Source organism: Ostrea edulis, chromosome 6 (genome assembly GCF_947568905.1).
Source record: "Ostrea edulis chromosome 6, xbOstEdul1.1, whole genome shotgun sequence".
Taxonomy (NCBI): domain Eukaryota; kingdom Metazoa; phylum Mollusca; class Bivalvia; order Ostreida; family Ostreidae; genus Ostrea; species Ostrea edulis.
Window position 1 is genome coordinate 83,124,524 of NC_079169.1, and position 26,527 is coordinate 83,151,050.

The following is a 26,527-nucleotide window of genomic DNA, read 5'->3' on the forward strand; positions in this document are numbered from 1 at the left end:
CTTTATTTTAACAATTTAGAATTCCCTTTACCTAAGGATGCTTTGTGCCAACTTTGGTTGAAATTGGCCCAGTGGTTGTTGAGAAGAAGTTGAAAATGTGAAAAGTTTACAGACGGACAGACGGACGGACGCCGGAATACGGGTGATCAGAAAAGCTCACTTGAGCTTTCAGCTCAGGTGAGCTAAAAATCAGGATTCAAAATGGCTGTTTTAATTCATTCATGTCAAAAAATGTTGATAAAAACATCAAAACAACATTTTGGAGGTCAATTTCCTGGTTTGAATCCAAGACTTTTGCATGGAGACATTTTTAACTGATTTCATATTTAAATCAGACTGTATCGCATGGAAACATATTTGATTGATTTCATAATCATTAAACTAACCTCCAATCTGGCATCTGCCCAGATCATTCTATTCGTAGGCATATCAATCACAAGTCCATTTGGCCAGCCCAAGTCATGGTCAATCAAAACTTTTCTGTTCTGTCCATCCATCCAGGCCCTCTCAATTCGAGGGTTCCTTCCCCAGTCAGTAAAAAATATGTACCTGATGATGAACAGAGTAAGATATTAGGGCTTAACTTTCTTATCAAAATGGTATGTTCAAACTTATTTTGAAATTTGTCAACAAAAGAACCACAAATGGTACAAAATATGCCCATTATACCTTCTGTGCAATGTCTATATCCATGATGAGAAAAATTCCAGAAAACTATTTGACCTACTTTTCGTCCTAAAGTAAAGTAGGTCATGGTGCACCAATCCAGTTGAAATGTGAATTGATCATGTATTTCTCTGAGAGGAATGTGACAAAATTTCAAAATACCTGTATTCATAATGTAAAAATATCTGGAAGACAAAAACAAGGCTTTTCTACTAAGTGATCCTATGACCTAGACCTTTGATCTTGAGAAACAATAGGCATCCTCCGCTTGGCATAAGGTGAACATGTATGTGTATCAAATTTGGCTTTGACTTCTAATCTTGAAGAACAAAGGGCATTCTCCACATGACATGTACCAAGATTGACAGTCCTTAGTCTTATTAATCCAAAAATGTCCAATTTTTAGTTCATTGCATTTTCATGAATATTATTCATGAATTATTCAAGAAAATTCATCAATTATTCAATTTCATGATCATCTCATTAGTTCAGTCTGTATTCTAGCTGCCTACAAGGTTTTCCTATTAACTGATACTATGACCTTGACCTTGAAAAACAATAGGCATCTTCCTCTCATAATAGTGATTAGATGTACCAAGTTGTAAGATCCTAGCCCCAATAGTTTGGTCTGTATTCTGCCTACAAGGTTTTCCTATTAATTGATACTATGACCTTGAACTTTGACCTTAAAAAGCAATAGGCATCTTCTTCTCATCATGGTGATCAGGCCTGGATATCTCGAAAGAAACTTGTCCGATCACTTTCAAAAAGACACATGCACATCCTCAATGCTTCCATAACAGCCGTACATTAGATCTAAAGGATGTCAAATAAATGGCATAAGAGGAGCTGATTACAAAAATAGATACTGTCTATTCAAGACATACTTAAACGAGGCTCATGGGCCACATCACTCACCTGAGCAGCAGTTCCTAGCAATAAACAAGCTTGAGCAAAACTATCATTACACAAGCAGCTTGGTTCAGAAACAAGAGGCCCACAGGCCTTATCAGTCACCTGAGTACTAGTGAAAAAGTATCACTACTCCCAAGGGCTATAAAATCTAGAAAAAATATCCTGTTCTGAATATTTAAGCTAAATTCTAATGTTCAGCAACAGTATAAAACAAGATGTATTCTTAAAACTTCAATGCCCTCAAAAGTGCATACACTGATGAAAGGCTTTACATAAGATAATAGGTGTATTAATATTAAAAGATATGACTAATTTGGACCCATCCTACAGTCTAAATCCTCGATTGTGAAATGCACCATTTTTTGTACACCCTTTTCTGCTATTCCTAAATATGCTTTTAGATTTTATACAGTATCAGCAAACTTACACATATAATACTATATACTAAGTTTGGCCCCACCTTAATACCAAAACCCCTACCCCTAGGATCATCAAATTTACAATTTTGGAAGAGGACTTCCTGTTCTACATTACTATGCATTTAGTTTTTCTTAAACATGTGTAGTTGTAGAGAAAAGATTTTTGAAAATTAGTCAATTTTGGGCAGTTTTTGCCCCACCCTTAGGACCCCAGGGATGAAAGAATCCTGAAATTTACAATTTATGTCCCCCTTGTTCCAAAGATGTTTCATACTAATAATGAAAAGAATTGGAATGATAGTATCAAGAAGTTATTGGAGATGTTATTTAAGTGTTTTACACACAAACACTATATAGTAAGTCTGGCCCTGCCCTGGGGTCAGAACCCCTACCCTGGGGATCAAGAAATTTACAATTTTGGTAGAAGTTTCCTTGCTCATCATTACTATATACTCATTCCCAGGAGGAAAGAAAAAGATTTTCAAAGAAATACATCAATTTTACAGTTTTTTAACCCAAAATTAAGGCCCCTTAGAGTGGGGGTGGGGGGGGGGGTCATGAAATTTATAATTCCCGGTTTCCTTCTCCTACAAATGCTACATACCAAATTTGGTCAAGATTGGCCCAGTAGATTCTGGGAAGAAGCTGTTAACGGACGTCGCACGACGATCGATGCAGACCAATTGCAATAGGTCACCTGCTGAGTTTACTCAGGTGACCTAAAAACTGTTCAAAGGTACTGACTAAAAATTCCTTAATTATCAAACTTAATCATTAGACTTGACTACAAATCCATTAAATATCATATGCCCTTGTAGACGGGTATAGCCTTTCATATTAACAAATTTGTGCCATTTAGTTTGGTTTCCTTCACATGTAAAACTTTGATCCCCATTGTGGCCCCACCCTAACCCCAGGGGTCATGCTTTTTACAAACTGATATTTCCACTTTATCTTGAAGCTTTCATGTAAATTTCAGCTTTTCTGGGCCAGTGGTTCTTGAAAAGATTTTTAAACGACCCCACCCTATTTTTTTTTTTGCATTTTTGTGATTATCTCCCTTTTGATGGTCCTTCATTTGACCAACCTTGAATCCCCTTCCCCTAAAGATGATTTGTATCAAGTTTGATTGAAATTGGCCCCGTGGTTCTGGAGAAGAAGTTATTCCTATAAAATAAAAGCATATAAAATTTTGATCCCCAAATGTGGCCCCACTCTACCCTCGGGGGAGGGGGGGGCATGATCTGAACAAATATGAATCTACTCTATACCAGAAAGCTTCCACTTAAATCTCCACTCCTATAGCCAGGTGGTTCTTGAGAACGAGATGTTTAAAGATCTTCCCTATAGTTTGCAGTGAAATAAAATTCATTATAACTCTGATAAGCTATTGTCAGAGCAGCAGGTTTCTTACCCCAACTCATACACAAGTACAATAGCTCTGGGCTTGTCCAGATTCTCCCAGAACAACACTTTTCTCATGCTTCCGTCCACATTCGCCACCTCAATACGGTTCAATCCAGTGTCTGTCCAGTAGATCTTCTGACCCACAGCATCAACTGCCAGTCCATCTGGTGTATCAAGGCCATTTCTAATGATTTCCTCTTCTTGGGATCCATCCAAGTCAGATCTCATAATCTTATCTAACACTGTGTCTGTCCAGTAGACCTTTCCTACAAAAGCAATATTTGACTTAAAAAAACAGTACTAGATCTCAAACAATCATGTATACTGGATGTGTTTCAGACTCTATCAATACATACACATGAATTTTGTTTCTAGCTGATATTCTTTGAATTGTTAGAAATACATGTACAGTGAAACTTCTCTAAACCGGCCAGCTGTCGGACCGAAAAAAAAACGGCCGGTTTAGAGGGGTGGCCGGTATACCGAGAATTTAGCATTTAAAGACATTTCAGCTCAATTTTTATTAGATATTTCATTGACATACCACAAACCATATAATATGGTGTTCAAGGATTATTATTTCACTATTGGAAATAAAACAAAATAATTTACTAACATGTTTATTTTCAATTTATAGCACTAAAACTAATTAAACATGAATAAACATTTTTACATTGACATGCATAAATAATGGAAAACATTCCGTTTAAATAAAACTGCATTTGATATATATGTATAGAAATCTGTAGACTAGCAGCATTTATGTAGAATTTCAGCATATGTTTTAATAAACAAAACAAACACATAGCCATTTGATTGCTGCAATTAATACATGGAGTAGGTACAGAGTAGGTACTGCTCACTTTGATATGGGGGATCTATGATCAATTATCCCTGGAGATCAAACTAGTCCGCTTGTACCTACAGGTAATTATTACAAGAAATAGTCTTGAAGCAATCATCTAATTTTAACTAAAAATCTATAACAGGATACATAAAGAAAACACAGAGGCCTATTATTGGAATTCCTCTTACTTATAAAAACTCTGTTTACGTCCATTGCTTATATCGTTAACAAATTTGTTTTGACGTTTTTGAAAAGTACAGTAGTAAATATATAATTTTAATTTTGATGTTTCTTAGGAATTTTAAGTCTATGGAAACCCCCCAAAAATCATTTATCTATTGAAAATTATCATTAACAGTCATGGGTTTGTTGTTAATTAACTACCGCTTATATCCATGGTGCAACAATATGGGGTATTGATTGTATTCATTCAATATGTGCATATCTGTTTATAACATTTCATACAGAAATTTGAAAGGGTCACTTGGATTAGCCAAGCACCAATTAACACCCTGGACAGCACAGGTAAACTATAGAACTTATTGAGGCCACTTGTGTTTTTCACACCTCCGGTGGATAATTTCCCACCTGGCCAGTAGGTCAGTCATTGTTCACACCTGGCCAGTCTTACTCACCACTCTGGCCAAAATTTTCTAGTATTCAAATTGTGGCTGGTATTATAAGGGTAAATTACACGTTTGTTAACAATTGTACTTTAAAAAGTGGCCGATGTCCGGTTTTCAGGGGTGGCCGGTTTTGTGAGACTTTCTTTGTAAGGAAATGTTAAGGTTTCTGCCGGGACTTTGAAAATCGGCCGATATTCAGGGAGAACCGGTTTTCTGAGGGACCGGTTTGGAGAAGTTTCACTGTACCTTGCCTTGTGTCAAAGTAAATTGTTGCAGAGTTTTGTTCCTGTTTTGAACACATATAAAAATCAGGTACAGAAAATCCTGTGCGTGAAACAGGAATTGTCCAGGTATGATAATCATCCAATGGCTATAATTTGTATCATACTTGACCAAAATGTAGACACTTAAAACCATTCATTTCACCAACTGTTTATAAAGTAATTTTCACAGTTTATTTCTTGATTTATTTTGTATATGAAATACACTCCACATTCAGCAGACTTAAAATAGATGCAAATTTTTATGTATGTTTCCACGTATGTCTGGAAATTATGTTGTTCTGGATTGGGGTCATTCAAGTCGTTCAGCCTTGGTGCCCACTCCACCTCTTCACACAGGAGGGTAGACTTAGTCCAAGAGTACATGGAAATGTACTAACAACCAGGTGCAATCTCTGGGAAATGGGGTATATAGATGACTTAAAAACTCTTACTATCCCAAATAGGTGGTAAGTCATAGTTTGGGATTTTCAGTACAGGCGCTCAATGCCAGGCCACCGGTTTGCCCGTTATACTGGTTAAGTTGGTATGCCGGATATTCCCATGGACACTTGGGTTGATACAATGCGGCCACACTTGGATTGATACAATGCGGCCACCCTTGGGTTGATACAATGCGGCCACTTTTGGGTCGATACAATGCGGCCACCCTTGGGTTGATACAATGCGGCCACTCTTGGGTTGATACAATGCTGCCACTCTTGGGTTGATACAATGCGGCCACTCTTGGGTTGATACAATGCGGTCACTCTTGGGTTGATACAATGCGGTCACTCTTATTCCACTCACCCTTGTGTTAATTGTTTTTTTCTATTGTGTGAAGTATTATTTGTAGATTCAATAAACATGAGTAAAGTACCTTTTGTGTTGTCACTGTTGTCATGGTTACAGGACAAACCAGGTATAAGGTACAGGCGTACCTGACTCCGGGATGGTTTGACGTGGAATGTTCAATTAATCTTAATGTATAACACATTTCTAATTCAAGACGGTCAAACCTGAGTTTTGTTAATGTCAATCCTTTTGAAAAAATATATTTACTCCAAATTAAGTAGTTAGGAATTGAATCTGAAGTGTGTGTGAAGATCTATATGCAAAATGTACTGCAGGACTTACTACTGATAATATCCAATCTAGACCAATGTACTGCAGGACTTACTACTAATAATATCCACATCTAGAGCGATGTACTGCAGGACTTACTATTAATAATATCCACATCTAGAGCGATGTACTGCAGGACTTACTACTGATAATATCCACATCTAGAGCGATGTACTGCAGGACTTACTACTGATAATATCCACATCTAGAGCAATGTACTGCAGGACTTACTACTGATAATATCCACATCTAGAGCAATGTACTGCAGGACTTACTATTAATAATATCCACATCTAGAGCAATGTACTGCAGGACTTACTACTGATAATATCCACATCTAGAGCAATGTACTGCAGGACTTACTACTGATAATATCCACATCTAGAGCAATGTACTGCAGGACTTACTACTGATAATATCCACATCTAGAGCAATGTACTGCAGGAGTTACTACTGATAATATCCACATCTAGAGCGATGTACTGCAGGACTTACTACTGATAATATCCACATCTAGAGCGATGTACTGCAGGACTTACTATTAATAATATCCACATCTAGAGCAATGTACTGCAGGACTTACTACTGATAATATCCACATCTAGAGCGATGTACTGCAGGACTTACTATTAATAATATCCACATCTAGAGCGATGTACTGCAGGACTTACTACTGATAATATCCACATCTAGAGCGATGTACTGCAGGACTTACTATTAATAATATCCACATCTAGAGCAATGTACTGCAGGAGTTACTACTGATAATATCCACATCTAGAGCGATGTACTGCAGGACTTACTACTGATAATATCCACATCTAGAGCAATGTACTGCAGGACTTACTATTAATAATATCCACATCTAGAGCGATGTACTGCAGGACTTACTATTAATAATATCCACATCTAGAGCGATGTACTGCAGGACTTACTACTGATAATATCCACATCTAGAGCAATGTACTGCAGGACTTACTACTGATAATATCCACATCTAGAGCAATGTACTGCAGGACTTACTATTAATAATATCCACATCTAGAGCGATGTACTGCAGGACTTACTATTGATAATATCCACATCTAGAGCAATGTACTGCAGGACTTACTATTGATAATATCCACATCTAGAGCAATGTACTGCAGGACTTACTATCCACATCTAGAGCGATGTACTGCAGGACTCACTACTGATAATATCCACATCTAGAGCAATGTACTGCAGGAGTTACTACTGATAATATCCACATCTAGAGCAATGTACTGCAGGACTTACTACTGATAATATCCACATCTAGAGCAATGTACTGCAGGACTTACTACTGATAATATCCACATCTAGAGCAATGACATTCCTCAGCTGTCGAACAGGCATCACTACGTCAGCAAAATATTCAACATCAAGCGAGACTTTTCTGATATCAGATCTACGTGCAAATATCAGGAAATTGGTCATATCTGTGGAAGAATATAATCTATTTACATTTAAGCATAACATTTTTATGAATAATGATTTACAAACTGTTACAAAGCTTAAAAACCTTCCCAATATTGAGTACTGCATTTGTACTCTGAAAGAAGAAATTCTATATTACTCATTTTCATCATTCCATAAAATGTAAGGCACATAAATGTAGACAATTCAACTTCCACTAGATTTGTAGAAATGGGAGATAAACCCTCTGTGCATGGTGATCACATTAAAAATGGTTCACACCTATTACGTAATTGTATGACTGCATGCACTGCGACTATGACAATTCATGCGAACTGGGTCATAGATACCCACAACAAAATATCACAGAAACGGAAGTCATGGATACCCACCACAAAATATCACAGAAACGGAAGTCATGGATACCCACCACAAAATATCACAGAAACGGAAGTCATGGATACCCACAACAAAATATCACAGAAACGAAAGTCATGGATACCCACAACAAAATATCACAGAAACGGAAGTCATGGATACCCACAACAAAATATCACAGAAACGGAAGTCATGGATACCCACAACAAAATATCACAGAAACAGAAGTCATGGATACCCACAACAAAATATCACAGAAACGGAAGTAATCAAAAGGGCTTTCAAGTGCGTTGGACTTTCAAAACAATGAATGCAGTTTTTAACTTTTGAGTACATTGTCAGTAAATAAGAGATATGCACGTTAAGTCTGGATTCCCATCTACATTTTAAACTCACATATTCTGAAAAGCTTTAAGTTTGCAAATGATGACATTTTAATGCTAAGTAGAATTCATTAGTACTGTAATTGATTATTAACTTTTATACCAGTGTCAATTAATTAATTGCTCTTAATTACAACTCCTTATGATTAGGGGGTACAAAAATCTGTTCCTTGAAATCAGGCTTTAAAACGTCATATATTTTTAAATGTTTATTGAAATAAATAAATAACTATTTCATTTGTCAGATTACTTTAAGTTATTGTGTAAAAAATGGTTAAAGTTCATTACTTTTTGTTGACTACAAATTTTATCAAAAGTGACTAAAAGTTTGGAACAGCAATCAAATTCTGGTCACAATTTTGTGAGATATTTGTTAAAGAATGACTTTATCCAATGTATCTGATGATTCTGATAATTAAGAGAAGGTACAGAAAAATAAAAAAATCAATCTGAATATACTAGATTCATATTATCAGGTTTCCATTTATTACAACAGGTCCACAAATTTTGGGAAAAATAGCATCTAAGAATATTTGAGGCGAAAAAATGTCTATGGATGGACACGACTGACATGATAATTTTAATACCCCCCACCCCCTTACTGTTTGCTGGGGGTATATAAAACAAGAGGCCCATGGGCCACATCGCTCACCTGAGTCACCTTGGCCCATATCTGAAGACTTTCCATATATATTTGCATGTAAAACCTTAGTCCCCATTATGGCCCAAACTACCCTTTGCAAACTTGAATCTACACTATGTCAGAAAGCTTTCATGTAAATGTCAACTTCTTTGGCCCAATGGTTCTTGAGAAGAAGATTTTTAAAGCTTTTTCCTATATTTGTATGTAAAACTTTGACCCCCCCCCCCACTTGTGGCCCCATCCTACCCCCCGGGGGCCATGGTTTGAACAAACTTGAATCTGCACTATGTCAGAAAGTTTTCTTGTAAATATCAGCTTTTCTGACTCAGTGGTTATTGAGAAAAAGATTTTAACTATATATTTGTATGTAAAACTTTGATCCCCCTTGTGGCCCCATCCTACCCCCGGGGGCCATGATTTGAACAAACTTGAATCTGCACTATGTCAGAAAGTTTTCATGTAAAAATCAGCTTTTCTGGCTCAGTGGTTCTTGAGAAGAAGATTTTTCCTATATTTTTGTATGTAAAACTTTGATCCCCTATTGTGGCCCCATCCAACCCCCGGAGCCCATGATTTGAACAAACTTGAATCTGCATTATATCAGGAAGCTTTCATGTAAATCTCAGCTTTTCTGGCTTAGTGGTTCTTGAGAAGAAGATTTTTAAAGTTTTTTCCTATATATTTGTATTAAAACTTTGATCCCCTATTGTGGCCCCATCCAACCCCCGGGGCCCATGATTTGAACAAACTTGAATCTGCATTATGTCAGGAAGCTTTCATGTAAATCTCAGCTTTTCTGGCTTAGTGGTTCTTGAGAAGAAGATTTTTAAAGTTTTTCCCTATATATTTGTGTGTAAAACTTTGATCCCCCCCTTGGGGCCCCATCTTATCCCCGGGGGCCATGATTTGAACAAACTTGAATCTGCACTATGTCAAAGTTTTCATGTAAAAATCAGCTTTTCTGGCTCAGTGGTTCTTGAGAAGAAGATTTTTAAAGATTTTTCCTATATATTTGTATGTAAAACTTTGATCCCCTATTGTGGCCCCATCCAACCCCAGGGGCCCATGATTTGAACAAACTTGAATCTGCATTATGTCAGGAAGCTTTCATGTAAATCTCAGCTTTTCTGACTTAGTGGTTCTTGAAAAGAAGATTTTTAAAGTTTTTCCCTATATATTTGTTTGGTTGAAATTGGCCCAGTGGTTCATGAGAAGATGAAAATGTGAAAAGTTTACAGACAGATGGACGCCGGACAAAATGTGATCAGAAAAGCTCACTTGAACTTTCGGTTCAGGTGAGCTAAAAAACATCAGATTAGTGACATTAGAATTACAATAATTCTAGCAATAAGGATAATTTAAAATTAAGACATCGACTCTACAAATAATTTGAGAAGAACCAAAATTTGAACAAACCAGTATTGCACGTTCTATTATCCTTCCTCAACAGAATCCCAGTGGGACAAGCGCAGGAGTGTCCTCGGGGTAATGGAGCCATCAGACACAAATGACTACAGCCACCATTGTTGGAATTACATTCCGAGTGAACTGAAATTCAAAGCAATGCACACTAAACAATATTCTCTCAATATACTTTCGGAAAACATGGCGTCATGCATACTGTTGTCAGTGGGCGAATATAAGACTGGGCGAAATTGTTTAAATTTTCTTTTAATTCTCTTTTAACAAAACTGTTTCCGTGCAAATTTAAAATGGAGCGAAACCGTTAGCAAGTGTAAAAAGGCGAAAATAATAAGGGGCAAAAAATAACCCTGTATACAGTAGATTAGTTTTAAGATTTTCTTACAAGAAATAATTACCTCATTGTCAAGATTGATGGAAAACTACCCCAAGGTCCAGAGATATTTTAGGAATATCAGTTTTAATGATTTTAGTCGCTTCCACATAGAAGTGAAATAATCCTTATGGCATCAAACATTTGTTGGATATTGTGCACACCATGGATTCAAATTTTTTACATCACCAATTGAGCCTTGTCAGATAGACAAAAGTTATACATTTTCAGATTTTTATGATTTCAGATAATTACTGCAAAAAAATGCTAAAAACAAAACTGAAAATGAGACACTAGGATATCTGTATTAAAAACAAAAATATAGCATTTTGAAAATGACTTGTTTATGCTTATGAAAAACTTCGATATTTTAAATCTCATTGTGATGTCATGAATTTTCCTAACACTTCCTATTACCATATCTTCTCAACATATAACAATACGTCTCTCTCACTTATGGTGAACTCGTGCAGCCTTAATAGAAGATGACATGCATGCTCTCTATGAGACGAATTATCATCAGAACAGTTTTCACTGCAACCACACCCACTCACAAAAATCTTGTCATTAATTTGCTCATCATTCTGACAACCACACCCACTCACGAAAATCTTGTTCTCATTAATTCGCTCATCATTCTCATCATCATTCTGACAACCACACCCACTCACAAAAATCTTGTTCTCATTCATTCGCTCATCATTCTGACAACCACACCCACTCACAAAAATCTTGTTCTCATTCATTCGCTCATCATTCTGACAACCCCACCCACTCACGAAAATCTTGTTCTCATTAATTCGCTTATCATTCTTATCATTCTGACTTGGTTGTGATTAAAAAAAAATGGCTCAACAAAAATTCTGTCACTCTGTGCCTGATATTCTCACCATCGTCTCTATCATTGTCATCTTCCGACCATGTGCGGATCCAGGATTTTTTCAGGTGTGTGTGTGTGTATGTGTCAAAATGCCTGATTAAGCCAAAGTTACTTCATTATAAAATAATCTTCCATTTCTCCACCCAATGAATAATAAATTTTCTTTCTAGTAAATTTCTGATGATGAACGAAGCAGTGACAGTCTAAACTATGCAGAACTCAATGCCTTACAGACAGTGCAGCAGCATATAACACCGTGTGTCAAAGGTTTACATTGTCCAGAAGTCTGTGTCAAAATAATCAAAGATATTCATGCAGGATTCAGGATTTTTTTCCCAAGGGGTGTCAAAATTTTGGTGAAAAAAAACTCTAACCCTCTTTTTAAAAAACCCAAAAGACATCAAAGATAAAATTGAACCCAAAGTTTTTGATTCCCTATTGTGGCTCCACCCTATCCCCAGGGACCATAATTTGAACAAACTTCAATCTGCATAACCTGGGGATGCTTGCATATTCATATGAGTAATCATGGTCCTGTAGCTTTTGAGAAGATTTTTCCTATGTATCCCCATGTGAAACTTTGATCCCCTATTGTGACCCCAGCTTATCCCTGGGGGCCATGATTAGTAGTCCTGCAAAAATGTACCATGCGAGTACGTAAATGATGTTAACTCGTTCGTTGTTTATTCATTTATTTACACAAATATGGAATTCATTAATTCATTTCAGATATATTTTTGTCAGAATTCTGTTAGAATATTAGTTCAAGAATCACCATATCATTTATTTTCACGGAAAGTTAAATGCAATGTATAAAGTAATACGAAGCCCTTATTCATCTACACCCCCTTTCCTTATATTCACGTACGATTAAAAATATTATTTCGATAGATGCAGAAGTCTTTCACCATTATTGTTTGGCTAAAATTTTAATTTATAGTACATAACTTCATCAACCTTAAACAGGTTGGGAACACTTCCCTTATAGCGAGATATTCTCGCAAAAATGCGATTATCCCTTTATAGTGAGAGTAAACATATCCTGTACAACCGAGAAAAACACCTGCGGAGTACATCTCTTTGTGTTTCACGTGAAAAGAAGAAAAAGTGAAAAATGTCTGATACTTCTGCAAATACATTATAGTCAAAACAAAAACACTCAGGATGGGCATTGGGTTTCAGCCTCCTTCACTCTTATGCAGCAACATTGATATGAAATTACTTGACTGTGTTGTAAATTTTATAGAAACAATTCGTGTCATGCTGATTGTGTGTCGCACTTATTCAGCATTGCATGGAATTTGCCATTATTTTCAATAAAGACACCGAAAACAAATGTTTATGGTAATGTTTACTTCTCTCTAAAGAAGGATAATTGCATTTTAGTGAGAAGATCTCGCTATAGGGGAAGTGTTCCCAACCTGTTAAACTCAATGAAAGTGTCTGCTTTCATATCCCCAGAGTTTCATCTTCTCCCAACTGTATATTCAGTTGCAGACCTGCTATCGATGCCTGATTCTAGAATATTTTCACATTCTTTCACAAACAATGTGTACGTTCCATGACATTAAAAAGAGTTCTATGTGATTTCACAAATCAATCAACATGAAAGGTTAAGATAACGAACAGTAATACACTGCCAGTCAAACTATATTCAGTTGTGTATGAGGGTGGTATTGAGGAGGTAAATCCGTAGGATGGTCGGCGGAGGCAAGGAATAGCTCGCTACACGAGTCGACTAAAAAATCTCATCACCAAAAGAAGGGCCTTTCACAAGGAATACACGTGAAATACGAAAGCCATATCACCACCCACTCAAAAGTTATGGCCAAGCTAGGTTACTGCTTTTGCAAAACAGACAGATGGACAGACATAAAACTATATGCGTCTGAATCTCCGATTATGTGTGCAAAAAAATTTAAACCTATTTCAGAAATTATACAACAGTTCTTCATATTGAGGATATGAAAATATAATTGTAGATAAAAATGTCAGAACCATCATTGTATGACCTTGATATTGTCTGGTTTTCCTTTCCCTTTATAGCAGGGCTTGAGTCGTACCTTGTGGTCTGACCTTGATATTGTCTGGTTTTCCTTTCCCTTTATAGCAGGGTTTGAGTCGTACCTTGGGGTCTGACCTTGATATTGTCTGGTTTTCCTTTCCCTTTATAGCAGGGTTTGAGTCATACCTTGGGGTCTGACCTTGATATTGTCTGGTTTTCCTTTCCCTTTATAGCAGGGTTTGAGTCGTACCTTGTGGTCTGTTCCTATGGAACATCCTTACATCCCAGATATCAGCATAGTTTGATTTCAGTGTCTCCATGTGTGAGCCATTAGTTTTGTGTGCTGAGTGGAGCCCTTTATCTTGACGATCTGTCCAGTACAACTTGTCCTTGTACACAGTTAGTCCAAAGGGTCGCTGTACACCCACTGAGATTATCACCTGTCAAACATTATCTAGATTTAAAGAGGTTTCAAATACATCACAAAACATCAGCAGCATGACAGCCAGTGTCTATGTTATTGTTGTTATTGAGACAGCCAGTGTCTATGTTATTATGATAACCAGTGTCTATGTTATTGTGACAGTCAGTGTCTATGTTATTGTTGTTATTGTGACAGTCAGTGTCTATGTTATTGTTATTATGATAACCAGTGTCTATGTTATTGTTGTTATTGTGACAGTCAGTGTTTATGTTATTGTGACAGTCAGTGTCTATGTTATTGTGACAGTCAGTGTCTATGTTATTGTTGTTATTGTGACAGTCAGTGTCTATGTTATTGTGACAGTCAGTGTCTATGTTATTGTTGTTATTGTGACAGTCAGTGTCTATGTTATTGTTGTTATTGTGACAGTCAGTGTCTATGTTATTGTGACAGTCAGTGTCTATGTTATTGTTGTTATTGTGACAGCCAGTGTCTATGTTATTGTTGTTATTGTGACAGCCAGTGTTTATGTTATTGTGACAGTCAGTGTCTATGTTATTGTTGTTATTGTGACAGCCAGTGTCTATGTTATTGTTGTTATTGTGACAGCCAGTGTTTATGTTATTGTGACAGTCAGTGTCTATGTTATTGTGACAGTCAGTGTCTATGTTATTGTGACAGTCAGTGTCTATGTTATTGTTGTTATTGTGACAGTCAGTGTCTATGTTATTGTTGTTATTGTGACAGTCAGTGTCTATGTTATTGTGACAGTCAGTGTCTATGTTATTGTTATGTCTCCGAACACAAAGTGTCGGAGACATATTGTTTTTGCTCCGTTTCTTCTTCTTATTATTATTTTCTTCTTATTCTTATTATTCCTCTTCTTTAGTGAGAAATTTGTCCGACCGATTTTGTGAAAGTGCTTCGACAGATCCTTTTCAAACTTTGTGAGCTGATAAAGGGTCACTAGGAGGGGTGCATTCAACTTTTCAAATTTTCAAAATGGCCGCCGTTTCAAGATGGCGGCCAAAAAACGTCAAAGACTCAAGGTTGTCGGATTTCATCCAAATTCTATTTCTAGGGTAATTCAGTGACCCCAAGTCCATTTCCACCATCAAAATTTTTTTTTGAGCCGCCATTTTCAAAATGGCCGCCATATACCGAAAAATTTGAAAGTGTTAAAATCTCTACAACATTTGGCTTCTGGGGTCAATTGAGGGTCCACAATTCATTTCTAGCATCAGTATTTCCTTCCAATCAATTTTCAAATGTTTCAAAATGGCCGTCATTGAAGAAAATGGCGGCCAAAAATGAAGTCCGTCGGATTTCAACCAAATTTAGTTTCTAGGGTTTTTTGAGGATCCTGAGTGCATATCTGGCATCAAAAAGCATTTCTGACATGGGGAGGTGTTCGGAGACATTTGTGTTGGCATCCCAACACAGTTATAGCTCGTTGTTATTGTGACAGTCAGTGTATATGTTATTGTTGTTATTGTGACAGTCAGTGTCTATGTTATTGTGACAGTCAGTGTCTATGTTATTGTGACAGTCAGTGTCTATGTTATTGTTGTTATTGTGACAGTCAGTGTCTATGTTATTGTTGTTATTCTGACAGTCAGTGTCTATGTTATTGTTGTTATTGTGACAGTCAGTGTCTATGTTATAGTGACAGCCAGTGTCTTTGTTATTGTTGTTATTGTGTAAAATTGTTCATGTAACCTGCCTGATCATGCATATAACAGGATCATTCATGCATAAACAGTTTTTAAATGTGTAGGATGATACCGCCAATGGTAAAATCATTGCTGCTGTGTATGTAATTTAGAAACAGTAAAACATGGTCACAGTAAACAAGCTTATAATGAATTCATGTTTACAGATGATTTTCACTTCCTGTCATTTTAAAACACATTTTGGATTTATTGGTTATGACAAATTATGTTGATAACAAATCAAAATTTTCATCCCCAGCACTTTGCTATAAGCGTGTTTTACTGTAATACAAAAATTTCACACATTAAAAATTTATGTACATTATAATCATAATGCAATTATCTCCCATTCAAAAAGTACATTGGATAGAAATGATTTTCAAAGATACATGTAATTAGAATCAGAACATTTTACTATATATCATTATCAGCCCTGCCCTGGCTGATAGTCAATGAATTTTACAATGTAGATGGCTTTCAATACATTATAATGAAGCATTCAGATGGTGGACGCTTTTCTGCTCCTCTTGAATATTCATTTTATATCTATTTAGAGTCAGTAAAAGTTTATTGAATGTAATAGACAGGAACAGTATATGACCATATTGACCTTGCTCTTGACTTGGAACTTGTACCCCTGGGGTTGCAAAATTTCCAATTTTGGTACATCCTTTTCTGCTATACCTTCATATGCATTTAGTTTTTCTCTACGTCCATTTTAGTGCAACCATGGTACCAAAACCCCCTACCCCCGGAATCATGAAATTTACAGTTTTGGTAAAGGGTTACCTGCTCTTTCTATATATTTAGTTTCAATTCATATTTAAATCTTATCACATAAACACTACATGTATAATTATGCCAAATCTGACCCTGCCCTGGAGCAAGAACCTCTACCCTGGGAATCATGAAATTTTCAATTTTGGTAGAGGCTTCCCTGCTCTATATGACTATGTATTTAGTTTTTCCTACAGGTGTGCAGTTGTAGAGAAGATTTTTGAAAAATTTGTAAATTGTAAATTTTTGGCAGGTTTGTTCTTCCCTTAAGGTCTCAGGGGTGCAGAAGTCCTGAAATTTACAGTTTACATGTATGTCTCCTTTGTCCTAAAGATGCTTCATATCCCTGTGAAATTTTTATAATGGTTAATGTATATTTCTTAACAGAGAGTCAAGACAGAAGAATAGATGAAGAGGAGATTTAGAGGACAATACCTTTCGGTCTCCACCGTTTACATTGGAGCACTCTATCATACTGGTTCCAGCATCTGTCCAGTACAGTGTCTCAGTGTCCATGTCAAGTGCTAAACCATTGGGCCACTTTAAATCCGAGTTTACTATCACTCGTCTTCCCTTTCCATCCATCCCTATTTTCTCAATCTTAGGATGTTTACCCCAGTCAGTCCAAAACATCAACCTAAAAATAACAATCTCTCAGATTTCAGTAATATGTTTTAACTTTTATGCAATTGAAATATTTTTTTCTTATTTCCAACAGTTTTCTCCATAACAAATTGAAGCTTTAATTTATTTTTTTGGCTATTGATTGTCTAAAATTGGGAGTCGTTGAAAGTGCATGGAAGGCCTATGATATTCCCAAATGATAACATATGTTCATCCCATTTCAAAATGAAAGAACAGTCACAAATATAAAGTTAACAAGCATTCTGAGAGCATTGCATAACAATACATAGTCCCCTACCGGTTGAAAAAAGTCCTGGACCGCAACAATATTCAAAGTTCATTATATAGGTTATGGTAAAACTGGAAAATTAGGGAACCAAGATAGGAATGGTTTTACACAAAAACACTATAAATACTAAGTTTGGCCCCGCCCTGGGGTCAGAACCCCTACCCTGGGGATTATGAAATTTACAATTTTGGTAGAGGCCATCCTGCTCTACATCGTTATGCATTTAGTTTTTCTTACACATATGCGGTTCTAGAGAAGATTTTTAAAAATTGGTCAATTTTTGGCAGTTTTTGCCCTGCCCCTAAGGCCTCAGGGGTGCATGCAGGAGTCATGAAACTTGAAATTTATGTCCCCCTTGTTCCAAAGATGCTTCATACCAAATTTGAAAAGAATTGGAACGGTAGTTATCAAGAAGAAATTAAAAATTTCTATCGATCACACATTGTACCAAGTTTGATGTCTGTTAAGTAAAGGGTTCTCAAGATATTGAGCAGACAGTATTTTCCTATGCCCAGTTTGACCTTTGACCATGTGACTTCAAAATCAATAGGGGTCATCTATTCCTTAAGATGAAAAAGTATTCCAAGTATTCCAAGTTTGATGTCTGTCAAGCAAAGGGTTCTCAAAATATTGAGCAGACAGTTTATTCCTAAGTCCAGTTTGACCCTTGACCTTTAACCATGTGACCTCAAAATCAATAGGGATCACCTACTCGTTAAGATGTACCAGTGTACCAAGTTTGATGTCTGTCAAGTAAAGGGTTCTTAAGATATTGAGCAGACAATATCTTCCGATATCCAGAATGGATTGACCCTTGACCTTTGACCATATGACCTTAAAATCAATAGGGATCATCTACTCCTTAGGATGTATCAGTGTACCAAGTTTGATATCTGTCATTCTAAGGGTTTTCAAGATATTGAGTGCAAAATATATTCCTAAGGGTATAAATGTGATACATATATTTTAAGAAATGTTAGTAATTTTCATCATAACTTTCAATATTTGTAAGTTACGACTTAAAGAAAAGTAATTTATACCGAGATTACTGTAGTTCCGTTTGTTTACACTAACCTGTTCCTGTGTGCACAGGGTTTTCAAACCGTAATGTATTACGGCTGACGAAAAGCTAAACAAATACTACAAGGAAAGGGGCACAAATGCACAGCATCTAATAAAAATAGGTCAAGGAAGGAAAATAACTGTTATACAGTTTGACTTCTCAATAGGAACATAAAAACTCATGTAGCAACTGTCATATGATATTTAGGCAAAGCTAAACACTCGAATTATCAACCAAAGGCAAATGAACTGATGAAATCTATTAAAGGTGCTGTAGCCATGTCAGAAAAATACAGTGAGCTAAGTAATGCCATTTGTAAAAGGGTTGTTCATATGAATGCACCTATGAAAATATTGTACTGTTCATCATTCCACATAGGAACATGGTTTATTGATTAAAGAACGACTCATATAAATGTCAGTAATGCTAAACTGAAGCAGTGATTTATCTTGGTTAACGAAACGTCAAAAATGTTGGCCTTACATTTAAAAATAACACACCAATCTATTTTTGGAAACCAGTGTTTTCCCTTTAGATTTCTGAGTCGGCCGTTTCGTCAGCAAAAGCACTATTCCTCTTTATGGCTTTCCTAGTTCTCAAGAAGATTTTTAAAAATTTCCACCTTACTTTGATCATTTCTTAATCATCTCCCCTTCCTAGAGAACATAGTCCTTTTAAAAAAACTTCAATTAGTGTCAAGTTTGGTTGACACTGTGGTTCTGGAGATGATAGTGTGGAAAGTTTGCACCAGACTGACAGACAGACATGGATATACAGATGCTGTGCAAAATTTGATCAGAAAAGCTTAGGTGAGCTAACAACTCAGGTGAGCTAAAAACAATTTCGTACCCTGTTTCTGGGTCCACAATGATGTCCAAACTCAGGTGAGCTAAAAACAATTTAGTACCCTGTTTCATGTTCAAACTCAGGTGAGCTAAAAACAATTTCGTACCCTGTTTCTGGGTCCACAATGATGTCCCTGGGTTGGTCCATTCCCTGCCAAACCAGGATGGTGCGTACACTGCCATTCAAGTTAGCCACCTCAATTACATCCAGTTCAGCATCTGTCCAATAGAGCTTCCTCCCCATCCAGTCAACAGCAATGCCTGCTGGGACTATTAACCGAGTGTCCACCAACACCTAGTACACAAAATATTATCATATACTGTATCAGACTGATTCCAAAAGATTTAACACTTCTTTACTATGTGATCCATATAGCCAAGACCTAAAACCCTGACCCAGGGGCCTTGAGTTTTACAATATTCTTCTATTAGAATCTTAGAGACTTCCGTGCTCATTTTTGGCCCAGTGGTTTTTGAGAAGACGATTTTTAAAGATTTTCTCTATATATTTGTATGTGAATCTTTGATCCCCTATTGTAGCCCATCCTACCCCCAGGGACCATGATTTTTACACCTTGAATCTGCACTATGTCAGGAAGCTTTCATGTAAATTTGTACTTTCCTAACCCAGTGGTTCTTGAGAAGATCTTTAAAGATTTTCCCTATTATGGCCCCATCCTACTCCCAGGGGCCATGATTTTAACAAAATGTCAGGAAGCTTTCATGTAAATTTCAGCTCTTCTCGCTCAGTGGTTCTTGAGAAGAAGATTTTTAAATGACCCTACCCAATATTTGATTTTTGTGATTATCTCCCCTTGGAAGGGGGATGGCACTTCATTTGAACAAACTGGAAAGCCCTTCACCCAAAGATGTTTTTTTGCCAAGTTTGGTTGAAATTGGTCCAGTGTTTTTGGAGAAGAAGATGAAAATGTGAAAAGTTTACGCCGACGACTCCAACGATAGACAACGGACAAATTTCGATCAGAAAAGCTCACTTGAGCCTTCGGTCCAGGTGAGCTAAAAACATGGAACAAGCCTTGTTTACATAACAAAGAATTGTGAGTGCTGTATCTCATTTGAAACTCAACAACTGACATTCAAATTTTTGCTGACCATTAGAAATACCCAAATTAAGCATTGTAAACATTAAAAATTTGAAAATGTTCAGTCCAAATCATGTCCATGTCCCTTTAAAGAAGTCTTTCAAATGATAAATACACATACTATAATCGCTATAATGATTTTGGCTCTACCCTACAACCAAAACCCCTAACCCTGCAGGGATCATCAAATTTACAATTTTGGTAAAGGATTTGACTTGCTCTTTCTAAAAATCTATTTAGTTTCAATCTAGCATCAATAACACTAAAGAAGATCTTTTAAAAATGTTTTACACATAAACACTATATACCAAGTTTGGCCCCGCCCTGGAGTCAGAACCTCTACTCTGGGGATCATAAAATTTACATTTTTGGCAGCCTGGCCTCATAACAACCCTCACTATAGTTGCATGGTTTTAATGCTGTGAATATTATTTTGGGTAAAATACCATTGAATCAGAACAATAAATTAAACAAGATATGTTTGTGAAACACTGATGCCCCCATACGGAAGTAAAGTAATTATGGTACTTAGAAAGGGATACACATGTGAAATATGAAAGCTTCATCACTAACCATTCAAAAGTTAAGGCCTTGGTTAAAGTTTTTTCAAAAGTTGGTCAAACTTTAAGGACAAGGTCATGAGGTCAAAATTTTTGTTACCAAAAGAAAGGTCTTGTCACAAGAAATACACACGTGGAATATGAAAGCCCAATCACCAACCATTAAAAAGTTATGGCTGAGATTAGGTTTTCAAAATCAAAAGTTAACGCCAAGGTTAAAGTTTTTCATAAAGTAGATCAAACTCCAAGATGAAGGTTACAAGGTCAAAAATTTAGGTACCAAACAAAAGGTCTTGTCACAAGAAATACACGAGTGAAATATGAAAGCCCTATCACCATCAAATCAAAATTTATGGGCAAAGTTCAAGTTTTGGCAAACAAACATATACTAAACAGAAAATTTACAGATTAACAGACATGCAAAGGCAGACCAAAAACTGTATGTCTTCGAATCTCCATTAAAAATCACAAGACATTTGTGTATCGCATAAAATGATTTTTGCAACTTTTTAATCCCTTTACACCATTTTTGTAAAAAAAAAAAAAAAAACCCCATTGGCAAAAATGGCAAAGCCAAACTCGAGAACCATTTCCAACTGATTGGCAAGGTTGAAAATTATAATTGACTTAATGTCTACTTATTGACTTCATCAACGCAGGCTTTCTGACTAGTGTAATATACTAACTTAATGTCTACTTATTGACTTCATCAATGCAGTCTTTCTGACTAGTGTAATACACTAACTTAATGTCTACTTATTGACTTCATCAATGCAGGCTTTCTGACTAGTGTAATATACCTCAACTGGTCAGTAAAATACCCAATAATCACTATAAGAGTTTACTAATTATACATTTTTGTTTTTCAAGAAAAAATAAATAACTGATGATCATGTTTTGTTAATAGGAATCTTTCTATGTACCCTGCATGATGAACATTGTACATATTAAAGAACATGCATATATGTATCTATGATATGAAAGCATGCAATATTACTTTCTCTGCGGTGCCATCCCATTTAGCACGGCTGATGGTCTTGCGACTCGTATCTGTGAAGTAAACGAAGTCTTCCTCAGAATCAAAGTCCAGCCCAATCACATGGTCAACGTTTGTCAAGGGAATAATAGAGTCGGAGCGGTCAACCCCTATCGCAGGGTCCATGTTGATTCTGCGAAGTTCCGTGGATGTAGAGAACAGTAAAAATGTGGCCATGTCTGTGAATAGAGATAATCAATTCACAGAGTTAAAACACCTCAAATAGCTACTGTGTCAAACTCTTATATAAATATATTGGGAAGCATAATGAACAGTTGTTAATGTTTAGGATACCATATATCTGTTAATTTTAGCATCTGGGATATTACTGGGTATTTAGCGGATATTTCAAAAAACAATTGATGTTTGAAATCTTAGTGCTTTATTTTTTTGGTTCAATTTCATTTCATAAGTGCATCATTTAAACGAATAAAAATATTGGAGCTTTTATTTTTGGCAAATCTTCCTGATCCACCAAAAAAAAACAACAAACCAAAAACCTCAATATTTCCAGAGCACGACAATTACTCGATATACGGATTTCAATACAAATATATCACATGAGCATATATGTAGGATATGTTACCATATATATCAATAAATGATCATGAATTTTGATTCTCTCTGATTGGTTCAGAAGATCTTGTATGGTGTGAACCTCAGAGTGAGTTCACATCAATATTAACTTCAAGGGGTTCATTCAGGATTTCTCTCTTGACCAACCATAGATTTTTTTAACATTTTTATCCACCAATCAAATGGACAGCATGTATTGGTAAATCAAAATCAATGCTGTTAATAGTTTTACCAAACATTACTAGTTATGGTCAAACCTCTAACAACTACAGAGAATTAAGTATATATTTTATTACTAGTTATGGTCAAACCTCTAACAACTACAGAGAATTAAGTATATATTTTATTACTAGTTATGGTCAAACCTCTAACAACTACAGAGAATTAAGTATAGATTTTATTACTGTTATGGTTTTTAGGTTTAGACTTTATAGAATTAAGACTTAATTTCAAAACGAACTACCTTTTTTAAAAATTTCATTAACAAATAAATTTTTAGTATATGTTTGCATTCAATTTTCTTTTTTATAAACCGGCCAGCACTTTTTTCAACATTTGTTAAATCTTAAGATATGAATTTTAAAAAAATGATTTTAAGGGGTATTAGCTGTGAAAGTGTTGACAACCATATTTTTTCTCTCAAAATCTCTCAATGTCTTAGGAATATATATTAATGTCTAATAAAAACATTTTATTTTGTACAAAATCAAGAGAAACCTAAAAACTACATTAGATAACTGCTTTTAGTGTAAAGAAATAAGGGAAGAATTATTGGTTTGCAAGCCAATAATTATTTAATCACAAAAATTACACATTCATGTGCCTACTTTGAATTAAAAAAAAATGTTTGGAATAATCATATACTGGTGTTATTACTGAAATATATACTATAGAGCAATTTTCATTGAATTCAATTTTTGGTGACAAAATTACAGATAAAAACTCATCAAGTCTATTCTCAGTTAATGGTCTTGGGGCCAGATCATTTGATAAACCAGCTATCGAGTTTTGATGAGGTCTATACTCGTGACTATACAGACCTGGTCAAGTATAGGTTGACTGTGGCCGTGGTCAACTGATTCCAGACCAGGCCCGTGTAGTCACAAGCAGACCTCATCAAAACTCAATAGCTGTATAATGTATAACCACTCACTTGACATCAGAAGACATCGATTTATCAAATGACTTTACATTGTGTCAAGAAAAAGTTAATTCTCATGAACAAGTCATTTCACATGTAGGATATCTTATCACAGGACACATGTAGGATATCTTATCACAGGTACACATGTAGGATATCTTATCACAGGTACACATGTAGGATATCTTATCACAGGTACACATGTAGGATATCTTATCACAGGTACACATGTAGGATATCTTATCACAGGTACAAATGTAGGATATCACAGGTACAAATGTAGGATATCACAGGTACACATGTAGGATATCTTATCACAGGTACACATGTAGGATATCTTATCACAGGTACACATGTTGGATATCACAGGTACAAATGTAGGATATCACAGGTACACATGTAGGATATCTTATCACAGGTACATATGTAGGATATCTTATCACCGGACACATGTAGGATATCTTATCACCGGACACGTGTAGAACTCGTCACAAAAGATCTTACCATTGGTACAGTTGCGTCTGTTGGCTAACAGGTGTTGACCTGATGGACAAGAACAAGTAAAACCCACAATACTTGGTAAACACAAGTGACTGCATCCACCATTATTATGGCCACATCTGTTAGGAGCTGAAATAAACAAATTGTTTAGCTACAGACCCTGAAGCATACTACTACACCATTTGAACCATTCCATTACTGTTCCCGATAAGAACTGTTCCATTCCCACATCAAACCGTTCCGTTCAAACCGTTCAGCATTCTGTTTCCAGCAAAAAGCATTCTGTTTCCATCTAAAACCGTTTGTTCTTGCATTGTCATTCGGAACTTATGCGTCATTCTGTCTTTGTAAGTCAACATGGCGCTTGGTCAAGATGAAAAGACTATAGCTCTTGATTCAACACAATATTTTAAAATTGTACAGGGGTGGACAGATCTGCAGTTAAAATCCGTAAATCTAAAGTTAATAGATAAATTACTAGTCCATCAAGACACGACAGAGCATATTTTCATTTTGTGGTAAAAGGCAAATTCATTTTCCCCAAGGTTGTGAACGGAAATCAACTTACTAAAGAATATAATATGTGAAAATGGATTATTCATTTTGAAATCAATAATTAAAGAAATGAATTAATAATGATGATATTGTTGATGAAAAGAAGAAGTACATGCAGATTTTGAAAAAAAAAAAAAAAAATGCCAAATTATAAGATCTACTTTGAATATGTATAACTCTTTGACTAATATGAATATGACCTGTTTTGGTGAAAGTGTTGGAAAATTAAATTAAATTACTTGTTAGAATTTCAACTGGTGAAGTGTCTCTTTCTAAAACAAGAGGCCCATGGGCCACATCGCTCACCTGAGTCACCTTGGTCCATATCAGAAGATTTTCCATATCTATTTGTATGTAAAACCGTAGTCCCTATTGTGGCCCCAAACCTTTCCCAGGAGGCCATGGTTTTTGCAAACTTGAATCTACACTATGTCAGAAAGCTTTCATGTAAATGTGAACTTCTTTGGCCCAATGGTTCTTGAGAAGAATATTTTTAAAGATTTTTCCTATATATTTGTATGTAAAACTTTGATCCCCTATTGTGTGGCCCCATCCTACCCCAGGGGGGCATGATTTTAACAAACCTGAATCTGCACTATATCAGAAAGCTTTCATATAAATCTCAGCTTTTCTGGCTTATTGGTTCTGGGAAGAAGATTTTTAAAGATTTTTCCTATATATTTGTATGTAAAACTTTGACTCCCTATTGTGGCCCCATCCGACCCCCGGGGGCCATGATCTTAACAATTTATAATCTGCACTATATCAGGAAGCTTTCATATAAACCTCAGCTTTTCTGGCTCAGTGGTTCTTGAGAAGAAGATCTTAAAAGATTTTTCCTATAAATTTGTATGTAAAACTTTGATGCTCCCCTTGAGGCCCCATCCAATCCCCGGGATCCATGATTTTAACAAACTTGAATCTGCACTATATCAAAATAAAAAAAAACCAGAAAAAAAAACCAAACAACAAAAAAAAAAAACTTTGACCCCTTATTGTGGCCCCATCCGATCCCCGGGGGCCATGATTTTAACAATTTGGAATCTGCACTATATCAGGAAGCTTTCATATAAATCTCAGCTTTTCTGGCTCAGTGGTTCTTGAGAAGAAGATTTTTAAAGATTTTCCCTATATATTTGTATGTAAAACTTTGATCCCCTATTGTGGCCCCATCCGACCCCCGGGGGCCAGGATTTTAACAATTTAGAATCTGCATTATATAAGAAAGCTTTCATATAAATCTCAGCTTTTCTGGCTCAGTGGTTCTTGAGAAGAAGATTTTTAAAGATTTTCCCTATATATTTGTATGTAAAACTTTGATCCCCTATTGTGGCCCCATCCAACCCCCGGGGGCCAGGATTTTAACAATTTAGAATCTGCATTATATAAGAAAGCTTTCATATAAATCTCAGCTTTTCTGGCTCAGTGGTTCTTGAGAAGAAGATTTTTAAAGATTTTCCCTATATATTTGTATGTAAAACTTTGATCCCCTATTGTGGCTCCATCCGACCCCCGGGGGCCAGGATTTTAACAAT

At 36.0% G+C, this 26,527-nt stretch overlaps 1 protein-coding gene across 4 annotated transcripts in view; it reads right to left on the bottom strand.

Annotated features, from left to right (window-relative positions):
• The window catches only part of LOC125683912 (low-density lipoprotein receptor-related protein 4-like), a 100,338-nt gene that overhangs the window by 16,079 nt on the left and 57,732 nt on the right, over positions 1 to 26,527 (bottom strand). For all 4 annotated transcript variants that reach the window (XM_056141012.1, XM_056141013.1, XM_056141011.1 and 1 more), the window contains 9 exons: positions 24,441 to 24,566; positions 22,181 to 22,398; positions 19,628 to 19,815; positions 17,135 to 17,336; positions 14,037 to 14,226; positions 10,523 to 10,654; positions 7,588 to 7,725; positions 3,415 to 3,673; positions 387 to 549 (listed from right to left, as the gene is read on the bottom strand). In XM_056141012.1, the coding sequence (XP_055996987.1) occupies positions 387 to 549; positions 3,415 to 3,673; positions 7,588 to 7,725; positions 10,523 to 10,654; positions 14,037 to 14,226; positions 17,135 to 17,336; positions 19,628 to 19,815; positions 22,181 to 22,398; positions 24,441 to 24,566 (1,616 nt within the window). The remainder of the gene's footprint in view (positions 1 to 386; positions 550 to 3,414; positions 3,674 to 7,587; positions 7,726 to 10,522; positions 10,655 to 14,036; positions 14,227 to 17,134; positions 17,337 to 19,627; positions 19,816 to 22,180; positions 22,399 to 24,440; positions 24,567 to 26,527) is intronic.